General features: G+C 40.2%; 1 protein-coding gene across 2 annotated transcripts; it reads right to left on the bottom strand.

Moving 5' to 3' along the window:
• Nucleotides 1–1935: 1935 nt before the first annotated feature.
• Nucleotides 1936–8833, bottom strand: LOC123957844 (ubiquitin carboxyl-terminal hydrolase 37-like). Of its 2 annotated transcripts, XM_046030928.1 has the most exons (17): nt 8709–8833; nt 8479–8537; nt 7494–7587; nt 7306–7367; nt 7028–7130; nt 6844–6914; nt 6557–6727; nt 5539–5607; nt 4514–4645; nt 4295–4418; nt 4040–4191; nt 3639–3738; nt 3453–3529; nt 2976–3084; nt 2795–2855; nt 2551–2708; nt 1936–2428 (listed from the first exon to the last, which is right to left on the bottom strand). In XM_046030928.1, the coding sequence occupies exons 1-17, from the start codon at nt 8736–8738 to the stop codon at nt 2423–2425; spliced, it is 1578 nt and encodes a 525-aa protein (XP_045886884.1). In that variant the 5' UTR covers nt 8739–8833; the 3' UTR covers nt 1936–2422. The 2 variants fall into 2 exon arrangements, with proteins under 2 accessions (XP_045886884.1, XP_045886885.1); XM_046030929.1 differs by lacking the exons at nt 3453–3529; nt 3639–3738.
• Nucleotides 8834–16598: the final 7765 nt, after the last annotated feature.

The raw sequence follows: 16598 nt of genomic DNA, 5'->3' as shown, positions 1-16598 counted from the left end.
AAATTGTCTTCAAATTGTTGAGAAAAATCTGTGAATAGAATTTGGTCTGTAAGCATCTTCTCATAAAGGAACCAAAGTCCCATATTTATTTATTTTGAACATGTAACATATTTCCCCCTACTTAGCCTACAATCTTACTGTTTTTATTGCACACAAAGAACAACATATGGAAAAGCAACTTAACATGTTATCTTAAACTAACCCTCAAGGTGTGCTTGACACCCATTTAAAGAAAGGTACAATTTCCTGCTTTGGTAAGAAATCACAGTATATTTCCTTGACCTGGACAATGCTGAATTTCAGCAAATTCCATCCACCTTCTCTGAAAATGTGCCTTGTGTGTTTATAATGCACTAATTTATTTTCCATTGAACCTCATACAACAAACTGTTTCTGGCAAATATAGCTTCTCCTTTTCAGCCAAGTAGGGGGAAAAAAAATAACAGAACTCAATTCCAACGCTACAATCATAATTCACTGATCACAGTAGATAGAGGGAATAAAAAGGATGAGGCAGTAAGAGATGAGGAATGGAAGGAATGGGTATGGAATGAGGGTTTGAACGTACAGATAGGGTGAGGGTAGGAGAATAGGTGAGATGACCTATTAGGAAACACGTAACAGTGGATGGCCGGAGAATGGGATGGGCATGGATAAAGTAACAGACTGGGAGACACAAGAAGTAAGAAAGCGAGGGAGGGAGAGAGATGAAGAATGTTTGAGTAAACAGAGAAAAGAAAGGAGCAATGGCCTTAAACAACAACACACCATTTTCCCTACTTAATCTTTGATTTAGGATTCATCCTTGTCATCTCCAGGTATGTGTGCTGCGTGCCCCGATACCTACAGTTGACTAACTTTGTGTTAGCAGTAGTAGCTGTATAGCCCATGTTTTGCTACAAGCTAACTTATCATTCAGTTTCTGTAGAACTGTATAAAGTTTACTTTTGAATACTTTATCCCTACAGTTGTTTTACATTTATATTTAAATAAATATGAGCCTACATATAAAGATTGTGTTTGTAGTATGAAGTCTAAATTACTATGAATTACTACTGAAACACAAATTTCAGTGGTAGCCTATTTAAATAAATGTAAAACAAATAGATTGATAAAGCATTCAACCCTTTACTTCCGTAACCTATCTGTTTCACTTTGTAACACGCATCATAATGCTCGCCTAGCAGCTAGTGTGGCGTGCCCTCAAACCAGACAAGTACAACTAAATAAGAAATTAAAATAACGTTAGGTCCAGGCAAGGGAAATATACATTTGTTACAAAGGAATAACTTACCACTTTGAAACGTCTTACACGTCTAGGTTGCGAAGCTGGTTCAGGTTATTCTGCCTGTGTTTTGGGATCATGCACAGCTGACCCGAAGCCACGATGACCGGCTGAAATGGCTTTGTTTTGGAACAGGACAACAAAGATGAAGCGGGAAGCTTCCAGTCTGAGAAGTGAAGCGAACGCAAAAGTTCCTTAAGCCTGCATTCTATCGAATGGCCAGCAGGGGGCGACTCTTCTGGTTGCAAAAAGAAGTCCAGTTCCAGTAATGGCAAAATGACCCTACTTCTCAAGGTGAATGTGAATTACAGATGCACCTAGCTAAGCAAGCTAGCTAGCTCCACATGGAGCCGTTAGCTCCACAGTCCCACTGCCACTGGTTGCAAAAAATCAACATGGTGGCGCCCTGTTTGCCAAACTTGAGGCTTCAAAACGGCAGTCCACAAACCAACTGGTGATGTCACGACAACTGTGTCCACTTCTTTTATACAGTCTATGGTCAGGACCCGCACTACTCTGCTTCTGATTGGCTAGGTGTAACTCCCAACAAAGATGAAATTGAAGTGAGGTGCCTCACTCTGTAGTTAAAATTGGTGTTCAACTCACCTATTCCAACCTATACCAACCCCTAAATAAAATTATATGACATCTTTACAGAAATGTATGACGTTTATTGTTCACTGAGCCCCATTTCAGCCATTCGGACTTAAGATGTCACTGAGAGCAAATTAAGTACATAAAAATCTCTCATATAAAAATATAAATAACACATATTAGTCTTTCCGAGAGAGCAAGCCATGTTCATATAGGCCAAGCCATCTCCAGATAGTGACAGTACAAAACAGACTGAAGTACGTCAGAGACAAGTTCTGATTCGACCTGGTCCAGATTGAAAGGCGATGGCAGCGAGGAAAAACGGCCATTAATAGTAATGAACCTCGGGAAGAAGAATTGGGAGCTTTGCTGCTCCAGCTCATGAGACGAGCTGGTAGTCCGTCCTGAACCTCCACCTTTACGTTCGTCAACTAGAAGAAGACAACAGGGAGGGAAAACAAAACACTTACCTGTGCACTTACACTTACCGTGGCCACATCTCACAGAGACTGCCACACAAAGTCCCTCCATCGCCGGACTGCTCTACATCTGACAACAGACACAAAACACACTCAGCACAGAGTTGGTGGATTTCTTTTTCGGAACAAAGAAAATGTTTGGGGACTGTCTGGGTAAACCGTTAAACTCAAACAACATCAGAGTCCTCTTACTCGTCTTTGGTAGAACAGGATGTAGGCGGTTTCCTGACGCCACTTGCGGACAGAGGCCCCGGTTGTCTGCGTGACCAATGAATCGTTGTAGGTGAGCCAGCGGTCAGCGGGGTCATCCAGCTCTACATCCGGGTCCACTCCATTACTCACATAGTGTCCTAACGAGACAAATCAACACAACATGTAACTAATGTGTCTGAGAACCTGATACAGGACTACATTAGGTAAGAGTCTGATGTCTTACCTTTGTTCCCACTGGAACCCAGATGACTGATGACACTCACCAGACTGTACCAACCATCAGCCTGAGAAAGAACACGGTTAACAACAGTTAGCGCCCGTGCGCACACACACATGCACAAAACACCAGTGCATACAGACCAAATCTTAACTTTGAATTCGATCTCAGGTGAGTTATTTCTTACCCGGCTGGAGGTCACCAGCAGCTCCCTAAAGAGGTCAACAGGGTCGCTCAACTTCTCCAGCTGCAATGACGGAGTGAAGCGAAAACGCTTCAGATGTAGGATCAGCACTCTGGAGACAGGAAATAAAAACAAGAAAACATATGAGCTGGTTCCAGAAGATTGTTGCCTAATAAGCCATGAAGAATTTTGATTATCAATTAAATGACTACATATTTCAGCACTAGTTCAAATTTGGTGGATTTCACACTGAGCATGGTCATTCATTGCAGACTTTTCCAGTGAATCAGCGCTTAAATTGCATAGCCATGGAACTAAAAGTAATCAAGACTTGATTTTAACACAAGTTAAGGAAGTTATCCCTCAAATAGATGTTCACATTACATGAAATGGAAACAAATGGCTGCCTGGAACCGTGGAAAACAAATGCTTCTAAAAATCTAAAACTGTTCAATGTTCAGCAAAAACACCATCCCTCACTTGGGCAGAGTTGCGAAGGTGTACTGCAGGCTGGATGTGCTGGAGCCACAGTCACACCTGAAGTCCAACTTTGTCTCCTGAACAACAGCACAGAGACAACATGCTGTCAGTTATGTGGCGGATCACACAGCGTGTGAATGTTTGTTCACGTGATGATGGTACTGAAGGAGGACAGCTGGAGCTTACCTTAAGGTAATCCTGGAGCATTTCCAGGATCGAACCTCCGGGCACCAGGTTGAGAGACAGGTTGGTGAAGTCCTCCTCTCTCGTAGACCGGGCTCCACAGCTGCACATTAAAGGGACAGTACATTTCAAGAAGACCTATTATACAGCCCTATCCAGCCCTATCTTGTAAATCTGTCACTCCTGTATGGTAGCTTAGCATGATTCAAAGTAATCATGCAGGCCCTTATTTCAGCCTCTTTCTAAAACAAGCTGTAGATGGTCCTGTCTCTTCAAATATGGTAGGCGTACCTAATAATCTGGCAAGTGAGTGTATGTTTTCTTGCTGAATTTACCCTTTAAACATAAACAAGGATAAGGTAGGATTTTGTGTTCCATGTAGAGAGTTTTTCTCTGTGATTTACCTCTTGCAGTTCCTAGTGTTCTGCATCTTGAATGTCAGGTGGTCCTCGACAGGGCATCTGTATCTTTTCTCCACGCTGGCAGTGACTTCCCGCAGCAGCGGGGACAAACCCCTGATCTGATCCAGGACCGTCGTCAGGAACTCGTGAGCATCCTGAACACAGAAGAAAAAAAAAAAACACAGAGGTTTTGATGCACAGAGGAGAAACTATCAGGAGGAAGTGAAACAACAAGGCTCATCCAACCAGATGACTCACTTTCTGGAAGTGATCCAGAAACTCAGGAGCCTGGACTGAGAGGGCCCTCTTGAACAAATAGAGGGCATGGAGTTTGAGGTAGGAGTCCATGGAGCGGTGACACCACACGATGCTCATGAATCTTCTGCAGAGGGAACAGTTTCTGCAGTTAGTACTGTTATTTTAGTTTGGTCTGTGTGTGTGTGTGTGTGTGTGTGTGTGTGTGTGTGTCTGCTGTACCTGATCAGTTCAGCCTCAGGGACTGAAGTCCACACCTGCTCCTGGCAGCTGATGTCCCTGATGAAGTCTGCCAGCGTGATCAGGCTCTGGAGGCTGGAGTTCATGTAGCAGATCTGGGCTGGGTTTGGAAACCTGACACACAAACAAAGCACGCCAGAAAACTCCTCAGTGACAGAGACTTTGGTCTGATTTGATGGATTTTTTTCCTGTAACAGACTTTTTTGGGTTGGTGAACCAATGTCTTCTTGATGAAAGAGTCTGACCAAAATTCCAATTTATTTGTCGTTTATCTCTATGAAAAGACATAGTAACACGTCCAATTTCACCTGATTCACTCTGCACATGCTCAGTTTAGTCCTTATTCCACATGTGAAAAAGTAGCACCCTGTGGTAGGCACAGCCAATTTTAAAAGGAAAAAAATGTATTTTAAGGTAATGCAGAAATTTCAGGATGTGTCTGACACATACATAGTAAGGTTTAATTGCTTTATTATAATGTTTAAATGTTAGTGTAAGATCTGTAGGCTTCTCTATGACGCCATGAGGCATACACTCTGCACTACAGGAGAGCCATATGTCTGTCACCACTGTGACAATATCATGTTTTCTCATACCCCTTATCACAATTTTACATTTGACACAAGGGTATGTTACAATGAACACACAACAGGGTATTGTATGTTCATTGTAACATACACATACACATGTAACATACACATCCTTGTGTTTGAGACTAAACCTTGCATTTTCTGCAGGGATAACAGCTACACCATTTAATAGCAGACAAATGTATCTAGTTTGGGTCATATTTTGAATGCACTGGCTTAAAAGAGCTCCAACACACAGACAGAAATGTCAAAAATATTACCACCATCCCTGGTCTCCCCTGCTGTTTTATTTACAAAAGGTCAGTGCATTATCCCATTATGTCTCAGTGACCAGCAGGTTTTAGCACAGAATTTGTTACAGATTATTTTGGGGAATCTGTGCTTTTTTATGGGAGTTTGAAAAAAAATAAAACTCACCCAAGCCAATCCTGCTGACATCTGAGTCCTAAGGAGCTGATGAACTGTGTCACTTGACACGTTTTGGCACTATAGAAAGAGAGACACGCAGCACACAGGGTTAATAAAATGACAGACATGAAGCTGACACAGTAAAGCTGGCCAAACAATGCACGAATTTAGAAATGTTGTTGTTTAATTCCAACTCACATTGTACAAGTAAAAGTAGCCAAAGTTAATGATTTACAATCTCACACCGACCGATGGTCAGCCGCGACCAGAGTGCTCACACTGTACGTGTATAAACGGGACAGTGTATGGCCAGCTTAAGTGCGATACCTGTTTTTACACGCATTTTCAGGTTGTACACAAAGTGCGACAAAGTGCAACGGAAACAGACTTAGTGAATTAATCTTTCATCATCAGTGGCTGGCAATTTAATTTTTTATTTCATTTTATAGACCAGGATTAATTGATAAAATTAATCCAAAACATAATCCCCACATTCATTGAAAAGGTAAAAAAAAAAATGTTAGTTGCAGCCCTACTCTTAATAGCAACATTACATACTGTATATCCGCTTAGACTTTCAAAATAAAACGCTAGTTTTCAAAACATCGTCATTTTGAAATGGCATGTTATTAAAGTCGTGAAATGTTGCAATTTGGTTAGATTTAGCCACAAAAAGCACTTGGTTAAGGATAGGAAAAGATCATGGTTTGGGTTAAAATAACTACGCAGGTCAGTTAACACGTAACACTTCCGTAACTTAAGCAATTTGAAACTGATGCCGATGGGTCTTGACCATGCATCCATATGTGACGAGTCAGGGAGTGAGAACTTGTTGCTCAAACATATGCAGCTACACACAAACTTTGCCAGGCCAACATGAAACCATAGTCTAAAGAAAAATTTGATTAGTCCCATGAAAGAATAACTACAGAAATATCTGATCGGACAGTCCTTGGTTCCTGCTACAGCCACATTTCTGTTGGTCCCAACAGCCCTACTCTCTTTTTGTGGGTGAATAAGAAGTTACCTGTTGGAGTCCTGCTTGGCCAGTGTCTGGCACAGACTGTGCACCAAAGCCCTAAGAATATGCAGCTTGTCCCTTTTCTCCTTGTCTTCTTTCCCCGCTGCTTCTTCCTCTTCCTCAGCGGGAGCTTTAAACTTAACCACCTTATCAGCCTTGTCTGTAGCTTTGACAGGGCTGCAACATGGAGAGGGAAACAGGTTGTCATTCTGTAGTTGGTATTATTCCTGCTTGACGTTCTGTCCCTGTGACGAACTCATTTCACATCAGTGATGTGAAATGACTCTCGTTACCTCCTGTGAGGTTTCTGAGGAGTCTTCGGCTCTCCCTTGCCGTCTGCAGCGGGAGTGACTCGATGTTTTCTCTGTTGGAGGAAACTCAACATTCAATACTACAGTGAGACCCTTTACTTTTTTTTTAATATTGTACAAGTGCAGACTGGTAAATATGTAGTAAATGTGAAGCAGTGAAACCTACTCTGCAGCAGTCAAAGACTCTGCACCGCAGTCGACCCTTCTCTGTGTTTAGATTTCCAGCTGTTGTTGTTGTGGTGGCTGGATCATGTGAGGAGGCGGCTTTGCTGATAAACACAAAAACAGCCGTTTATTCTACTTTTCACTAAGTTTTAACTGCGGAGGAATCGCTTGAAGTGAATTCTTAGTCAGCAGTAAAGTACAGACCAATACTTAGATTTTTAATACAACCAGGATGAAGAATTTGGTTCACACTGTAGGGAGGGGGAGAAGTTTCCTTACCTCTGCTGTGGGCTGGAGCGCTGTTCACTTTCATCTCCCACCTTTGGACTTCTTTCTTTATTCTGTAGAGTCAAAAATAAACATTAGAATAAATCATTTCAAGCATATTCAGTTTTGTCTATTTACAAATTCTGCAAAGAATTACAGTCCGTTTAATGTGAAGCCCTGTCACTTCCTGTGAAACATACCGCTGGTCGGCCGAACAGTCTGTACCACCAAGGAGTCCTCCCTATACATTTTGCTGCAGGGGTCTTGGCGGCAGGTGCATCTGAGAGGATGAGTCTGGTGAGAAATGAGTCAGACTTCAGTGAAAGGGATTGTTTTATTATTATTCACTCTTTATAAGTGAGCAGTGAAGTTCTGAAACCTACCTACCTACAAAAAACAATTTCAGTAATTAAAAAAAAAAATCTGTGTCGCATCATTCTAAAATAAAATTTTGTTGTGTACAATTTGACAAAACAAGACATCTGAAGAGACTTTATAGACGACAATTAAGAGATACACTGAAAAAAGAACTGTCACATCAATACTTTTTTTGCCCGTCCAATTAAAATAACAATGGATGGATTTCATATTAAAAAACACTATCATGCAACTCAATTCAACAACACCACAAAATACAAGCTTCAAAATACTCATAAAGTTGAATCAACAATGACTGCTGTATTAGACTGCATTAGTTTCACCTAGGTGTGCACTGTGGAGTATTTATTTTTAGTTGCAGGCCTAAGCCAGAGCTGGTTCTAAGACCAAATCAAGACTACCATAAGTCTCCATAAGCTAATGGCAGGTCTCGCTGACCTTTACAATAACATCTGAACATTTCTCTTTCAAAATGGAGAGACAAGAAAAACTGAAACCACTGTATATTGTCATGTAAGGCAATAGAAAAGTGTGCAAATAAATCCTTTGTTATGTCAGAGAATAGTTCATTCAACTCTGTGCTCATTTCTGAGGCCACTACTGTTGTATTGGCTTATGTCATGTTGTAAGGTGATTCTAATAGTTTTGCTCCTTCATATTTGTAAATAATGCGAACAAAATATCTGAAAGAACTCCCAGTTAATGCTAATCTAATATAACAACACTAAAAATTGCACTGCATCATCAACAATTGTTCCTACTTTTGAAGTTTTTCAGTTTACTTTCTTCCTGAGGATGTTTTCTTACCTTTCACTAGAGATGGAACGAGGTCTCCTCTTATTCTGTACAAGCTTTTCTGTCTTTTTCTGTAGATGAGTAAGAAAATTAAACAAATTTTAATGGAAACTGATGTGCCATCATAATGGATTTAAGCTAACTTCAGAGACAACAGTTGCTGCAACACTCATGTCGAGCAAAGTCAGAGAAAGACTGAAATTCACGATTTATAACGTCACTTTAACAGCGTAGAAACAAACCTTTCGTCGACAGCAAGGAAGTTTAAACATGGTTGCTAATGTGTTTTTGGTAGCTAAAACTAGAGTAAACTGTTCAACAACGTGTTTAAGGTTTTTCTGAATCTCAAACCAAATAGCTCCTGTCAGGAATCTGAATCCGCTATGAAATCACAACATGACAGTTCTAGAATACGAAGCTCTGTGACGCTGACTCTGTTGTTCATAAATTCTAATAGAATAGAATCAATACACATTCTAAAAATGATATGTAGTAACTGCTACCAGCAGCAAGACATTAACTATTGACTCTAAGTACACATTAAAACGATTAAGAATTAATATTGTAATGGATAAATCTGGTAATATTCTCATCTCTTATTGTCAATAATTTCCATTTAAATACCCAAACCAGTAATGAATTGACCATATTAACCAGTGTTGTCAAGTATCCCATTGATATATTTTAATCCTCTGTCTTTGCTCCATTCTTGTCCAGACACTATTAAAAAACACATCAAAGAACTGCACTGAGGCAGTGGTTGCCATGTTCCTCCATTACCATCAATTTAATTTGCAAAAGAAACCTATGTGTTTTTGGGTTTTTTTATTAATTGAAAGCAGCTTTTACATCAAAAATGTTTTACTTGCAAAACCTGTTGACTTAAATACTGTATGAGGGACTGGACAGGGATGTCATAAATGATCATATTTGATTCCTTCTTGTCGTGCTTCTGTCTTACCTTTTATTTCCGTGCACAAAAATAGCTTGCTTCAGCTTTCACTCGATTATATTCCTGCTTTCTTTTATAACTACAAGTGCATATCTTTTTGAGTCAACCCTGGGAAGAGTATAAAAAAAAATGATGTCCATACAGCTGTACTGATGCTATGGGGGATTTTTTACCTTTCACCTTTAATTAAGTCCTCCCTGTTCAAGTCCGTACAGCCATAAATACATTTCAAACTGCACTGAATGATTCCACACACTTGACGGACATGAATATGTTCATATCGGCACTGTTTCTTATTATTGCTATAATAGCTGCTTCATTGGAAATATCCATTTCATGTCTGTGTGCAGCTTAACATCGTCTCAAGTTTCCGCAATCAAATTATTGTTTCCTGTTGAATGCTACTGTTGTCGCCCACACAGCGGCTGATCACTGTAGCTGAAAACATTCATCACGGTTACAAGGTTGTTTATTGGCTGAGCTAATGTCATGACCCCAGGGCCTGCTAACCATTGTATAGGTATCATGGGCATAATGAGTATTATGCCAATGGTAAATGCATCAGTGCAGATTTTGAGCTGTCTCTATGCATTTATGGTGGTAGTGTATAGCTTTTTAGGATTACAAGAACAGGAGTTATGTTATAGATCCATAGCAAAATGTTTATTATTAGTTATTCATGTTTTAAGGAAAGCTACTGTTTATTATAACATCTGTAGTAACTTCTGCATAACTGTAGGTCTGGCCGTCACTTACAAAACTATCTAATGCTAAGATCTCAGAATGCGGCGTCATCACTAGAAGTAAGTAGCCATACAAAAGTGCTAATATTGGATGATATTGCAAGACCCAGGAGTTTTGGTTCAAGTAACTTTCATAAGTATTTTACCGTTTATCATGGATCACATAAGTACTTGTATGTGAAAGGGGTCGCGCGTGGTGATGAACCAATAGACCAATTGTTACCCAACTCTGCGGTTTCCCTCAGCTCTATGGAGCTTTATGGCTTCTTTCAGCTTATTGTTTTTGTCATTGTATCAAAGTCATTTCGCATTCGGTAAACGGTTGGGATTGGCCCAACCACATCCAGGTCAGGGAGAAATCTGTTTGAATGAGAGTGAGGCCAGACAGATCTGCCAGAGAAAATAGAAAATGAGTTTGCAGGTTCGTCTGGTTCCCACACTGATGTCAACCTAAAATGTGATGATCTATCAGTTTTATTTCTGCCGACCCCAAGTGCCCTAAAAACAAGGGATAACTGGCCGGGTAGCAGACAGACAAGTACATACAGAACAAGGAAGTCGGCTTATGAGGAATGATGGAGAGTTTATCATGGATAATTCTGATGGTAATTTTAATCATCAAACCTTTATTTATCCAGGATAAATTAAATTAAATTAATTAAATTAAAGAGATTAAAAATCTCTTTTGCAAGAGTGTCCTGGCAAGTGGTGGCAGCGCGGTTACAAATAGATACAGAGACACTTACAGGTAAATATATAGACAAACTTTCACTCATCATATTCAAACAACAATGACAAAAAGTGGCAAAATATTTTTGCCTTTGGTTCCAGTTCATCATTTTCAGTAATCTGGGACTTTGGTTAAAACCTGTATGATTATCTGACTGGTTGTGTTTTTCTTGCCCCATCTGTCCTAAACCATCTGACCCATAACTGAGACAACCAATGGCTAGAGCTACAAAAATAAAAAACTACTTGTGTAGCACTGTGAACTAAATTAGTATTATAAAAGTATTATAACCCAACTGACTGTCCTGAAAATGCCTCTTCAAGAAGGAAATAAAGGCTTGCTTAGTTGCTCTCTTCACGAACTGTGAACTGCTCCAATGCCTATCCTCTGTTTTCTTTCAGTCTTCAGAGCAAGAAGTCACAGATTAAATCCCTCTTCTTTGGAAAGCTGCCATATTAGATGGACTTTCCAGCCTAACAGTGAGATGTAGGCAAAAAAAAGCCCTTTTAGCTGCTAATCTTGGCCAGCAAGCCTCGCTTAAACTGGAAGGCATTTCTCTGGTGGTTGCCTTATTTGTTTCATCATCAAAACCCTCTTTTGAAGGATTTGCTCCATTTGGCTGGACTCTACAGGGAAGAGCAGTAGTAGAAAGGGGAAAGAGAGGGGGAGAGGGATGGTCAAATTTTAGAAGACAGAGAGACGGGGAAAAGCACATTTGGAAATAGTTGGGAAACGACGTGCAGGGTCCCCTTTTTACCAACATCGGCTGCTTTGAAAATACGGCTGGGTCTAGAGAAAATTATGGGAGAGGTAACACAGGTATGGAGGAAAAACAGAGAGGAGAGATGAGAAGGGGGAGAGGAGAGTGGTAAAATGTATAATTGTATAATGTTAGAGCTAATCTTTTTAATAACTTCATGAATTAAGCTTTTAATGTCTTCCTGGATTAGCAGGTGTCGCTTTTTCTGCAACAATGAAGTTAAAAGGACCATCGCTTACTCCTAGAGTGCGCCCAATGCACAAAGGCTAAGTCCTTCTCCTTGAGACTGACATGTCATGGTCTCTCAATTCAATTCAAATTAGCTTTATTGGCATGAATGTGTAACAACAATATTGCCAAAGCATCATACAAACTACACAAGAACAATCAACCCCATACATTTCATTAAACAAATAATCAAAGCGTATGTTTGTGTTAAAAAATATATATATATATTAAAAATTAAAATAAAATAAATAAATAAAACAGTAAGTGTGTTTGTGTTAAAAAAATAGTAGTATCGGTAAATTTTGCATGCATGGATGAACTTTCACTCAAATACATTTATAAATACAGTGACTACTCTCACAAAGCACCACAACGTGTCCTATCTACAGAGATTTAGAACTTGCTCAGGCTGTCATATCAATGTCAAACTGCCTGCAAGGTATCTGATAAAACACAATAACACTGTGCTAATGAAGCTATTACACCCATACAACGAAACAGGTAGATTTACAGCAAGGAGAGAAATGTAGGCCTTTTTTTCCTGCTCGAGCAGCACTAAAAAGATGGACGGGTAGAAGAAGCACACGAGAGGGAGCAGAAAAGAAATGATGAGAGAGGAAGTGACAGAGAGAGGGAGAAAAGGAGAGAGAGACAGGGATTCACCATTCCCTCTAATGGAGCAGGCTTCTGCAATGCTTTTCCTCCTGATTACACTAATGACCAATTTGAAGCAGTTTAAGAGTCACTTTAGAGTCTCTCCGTCTCTCTCTCTTTTTCTTTTCCCCCTTTATCCTCACCCACTCTTCATCTTACTCTCACTCATTCCTCTTCTCCCCTTTCCTTTCTCTCTTCTTTCTTTCACCAGCTTTATTCCTCCTCTCTTGCTCTCTGTTGAGAGACATATCTACCTCTGTGTCTGTGTGTGTCCTCCAGCAAGCTGGCCATCCGCCTGTATTAAATACACAAAGTGAAGCATGGAGAATATAGAGCATAGATAAGAATATAGAGAGAGGGAGAGAGAGGAAAGAGCAAACAGTGAGAGAGGACCTCAGAAAAGATCTTACACAGAGAAGCATATACATCAGGAGGCAGACAGGAGTGTGCTGAAGCAAATATTTCTTAGAGGCAGAGCTTGTCTGGATGCAGAAATGATCTAATTGGTTGAGTTAGACCTCAAGGGGCAGAACCACAGTTTTTTAGATATCCAATTAGGCAGCAAGCAATCAAATTAAAATCTTTGAGCAACATACAAAAACAAGACATAGCAATCTTACTTACTTGTCTGACTGTACACAGAAAGCATGCCAGCTTTCCGTCTGCCTTGCAGCCTTTTATTTTACAAAGCTATCGCCAACGTACGGCAGCCCCTTATTTGGTCACTCTCTTTTTCTCTTCTTAGCTTCCTCATTATGCTAAGAGCTTCCTTCTCAGCATAATGTTGCTTGAAACTTGGGTGCAAGCTAGCCAACAAAGCTAGCCAGCAACCAAGGCAAGAGCACTTAAGCTGACGCCCCGCCCCCGCCCTGCCGCTACCCGTTCAAATCACAGTCGGACTTGCCGCCAGCAAGATCGCCCAGCAACATTGCTCAAAAAGTTGCCCTGTATATCATCAGCTTTAAAGTAATGATACCATTGTCTGAGTGTGCTATCTAGTAAGTTTGCTAACATTATCGAGATTTATAGCTAGCGGCTAAAACTTTGTCTGTGAAACCTCTGGCTAATTTCGTTCGTGTGCACAACTTTGATAATAAGTTATTACTTACTAGTCCAACGGAAACAGAAAGCTCGGCATCCATCCTGCATCCTTTCAGCTCTTTTAGCTTGTCTGGTCGCTTGCTTGTCACTCTCTCTTTTCCTCTTCCTCGCTTCCTCCGACAACGTCTTCTTCGCTTGAAGCCTCCGCCGTGATATCCATACTGAGAATACCGAGCTAGCTTCTTCTGAAGAATTAACCTTGTACATTGTATACTTATATATTATATATAGCTTGTTTGCTGAAGAGTCGTGTTGGTGCCATTAAGCATTAACACCGTTGTCGTGATAAATATCCTGCCCAGAATTCCAATGTTATATATCGCAATAGCTAGTGCAGCAAACCCCGGAGAGGCAATGACGAACTTCATTTACCCTATAACATGTCAGTGTACTATGAAAATCATTTTGAAATTGTTATTTTAACATAAATACTACATAATGTGGCTTTTGGTTGGAGCCTTTATTTACCTCAAATGCACAAAGAACCAGACCTTAGAAACAAACCTCAAGGTCCCTGGCTCAAGTCCAGCCGGTGAACTTCGTTGCATCTGTCTCCCTCCCTCGTTTCTTGTCATCTCTCTATTGTCTATATTGAAGACTTCCCCCACAAACCGACAAAATGATACATACATATCAGAGACAGGCCTCTCCCTGTTTTCTGTTCTGCTGCCATTTTAATATGCTGTTGATGCAAACCATGTTAACCTGTTGTCTTGATGAATTCCATCAGGAGACAAGTCAGATCATATTCAATACTACACATGCTCTCAGTTCCTCTATTTGCAGTTTGCTGTACTTTGCTGGGGAGGTGTGGTGTTACATTGAAAGCCACTGTCACTAGGCTTTATGGGCTTTCTATGTGAAAACATCTGCAGCAAGTGTTTCATTGAAAGGTGCTTAGCACTGATCAAAAGAATGGCAAAGCAGAAGCAATTACAATTCATTGTTGTTACCATGTGAACAATTATAGTACAGGTTGTCCACCCCTCTATATTTATAAAGCCTTAATACATTTGTGCAAGTACTTGTTTATGCTGAACCCAGCTACTATTTCAGCGTACTATATTATATTACTATATTCCATTTCTTGAATACCAGCTTTTATTTGCCACTAATGGTAACTGTTTCACCTAGGTGACATATTATGGCATACTGGAGCTTTTCATTAATTAGAAAAATGTGCTTAAAATAGAAGCACAGATGCATTTTGATGCACCGCTTGATTCACTGCATACTTCTCATACCCTTAAAAATTGTAAATGAATTCAGTCTGTAACAAGTTATTTGGTTACTTATTCATTTTAACCATGATTTATAGATAGGACATACAACACATGATGTGAATGGTAATTAAGTCTAAGCTCTATGAAACAAGCACAATGGAGCCTGTTGGTGTAGAGGGTCTGAATGACCTGGGCACCCACAACTGGATGGAGGCCCTGGAGCAGCTGATGCCACACCAGCGTGCGCCCCGGTAGTCATCAACTGCACCGCTCGAGCTGTGAGTCCAGACAGCTGTAACTAGTGGAAACGTAGCTAGTAGAGCAACATTTTGCAACATAAACATCTAAAAACAAAAAAGTACAACCTTGATCTGTTTGGGACTGTGAGCTGCACTTTATCGGAGTTGCTGAATTAACGTGTGGATTTATGGTGAGATTTCTGCCTGACCACAAGTGTTTCAGTTAGTTTCAGTTTCACATGCAACAGGCAGTCCCAAATGGTCTGAAGTGGATAACGTATTGCACAGCAGAGTATAGGGCAAGTAGACTTTTTTCTCAACAGAGAACACAGATATGTGGGAGAGATTCTGAATGTGCAGAAAGTTTTGAACATGAGCAGAAAATCTGCTGAAACACAGGAGCTATTAAAGGTCAGGAGTTTCTAACTGAATTAAAATGATATAATTTATCATTAAGGTGAAAACATGCCACAATCACATTTAAAGAGGTTACTTCCCCAAACAAAGACACAAAGAGGAGGGAAGACTAAATCATGAGGGATGATATTACAGGGAGAAAAGTTCATCTACAGGAGATACAGTTCTGAAAGCAGTACAGAATGACTGAGAGCTGCACTGCATTAGATTCTGTTATAGTTAGGTTATAGATTGTGAATTGTCACCTGAATTTTGTGTTTCTCTTTTCAGGAATTAAAAAAAAATCAGCACAAAGCAGGAAATAGTGTTAAATGCTTAAAGATTTTAAGATTAAAGATTTCTTTAAAATGTGTGTGTTAAAATCTCTTCTCGTCTTGTCTCGATCTCGTGAACCCAATCTCGAATCTTGTCCCGTCTCGTCTTGTGGGTTAAGTGTCTCATCACACCCCTAGTATTTTATTGTCAACAACTTCCCATCTTCTGATAAAGCGGCACACAAGACTGTGCAAGTGTGTCACTGAATGTTAGTTTATTCAATTATGGTTTGTTGACTAAAATGTGTTTTTGGGTTGGGTTGCCATTCGTGTCCTTAAACAAGTTTCAAGTTCAACAGCCATGGGATATTGAGCTTAAGGCCAAGAATTAAATTCTATTGTACACATTACTCATGCTGTTTGTTCTGCTGACATGACAAACTGAGCTTATGATATTAACTCTGTCCCCTTTTAACATGTCTCATTTTTTGCTTCAGCAAAAAATGTTTCTATAGTTTGACACTGCAAAATGACAAACTAGAGTATGCAAATGGCATTGTTGTTACCTGCCTGTAGGAACCAGTCTAAAAGAGTGAACAAACTTTGAACTGTGCCCAAAGTTTCCTGATGGAGGAGAACTGTGAGAGAGGGAAATGGGGATAGAAATTAAAATAGAAGAGAAGCAGAGAAGGAGCTGGGTGACAGAGATGGGTGTCTTTGTGCAGATAGGACATACTGAGACTGCAGTCACCTGCAGCATGAAACAAGCTCATAACACAGAGAGACAGAGAGAGGACAGAGGAGGGGATGGAAGGAGAGAAGCCCACAGTT

This window comes from Micropterus dolomieu, linkage group LG19 (assembly GCF_021292245.1).
Source record: "Micropterus dolomieu isolate WLL.071019.BEF.003 ecotype Adirondacks linkage group LG19, ASM2129224v1, whole genome shotgun sequence".
Lineage (NCBI taxonomy): Eukaryota > Metazoa > Chordata > Actinopteri > Centrarchiformes > Centrarchidae > Micropterus > Micropterus dolomieu.
Note: the sequence above shows the minus strand (reverse complement) of the source record. Positions and strands in the feature narration are given on the sequence as shown.

Excerpts from the sequence above, each read along its gene's own strand:
- LOC123957844 (XM_046030928.1), bottom strand. The coding sequence starts at position 8,738 with ATGTTTAAACTTCCTTGCTGTCGACGAAAG. Across the intron at positions 7,368-7,493 it reads GACTGTTCGGCCGACCAGCG|AATAAAGAAAGAAGTCCAAA; the intron begins GTATGTTTCACA and ends TTGACTCTACAG. Across the intron at positions 4,192-4,294 it reads TTCTGGATCACTTCCAGAAA|GATGCTCACGAGTTCCTGAC; the intron begins GTGAGTCATCTG and ends TTCTGTGTTCAG.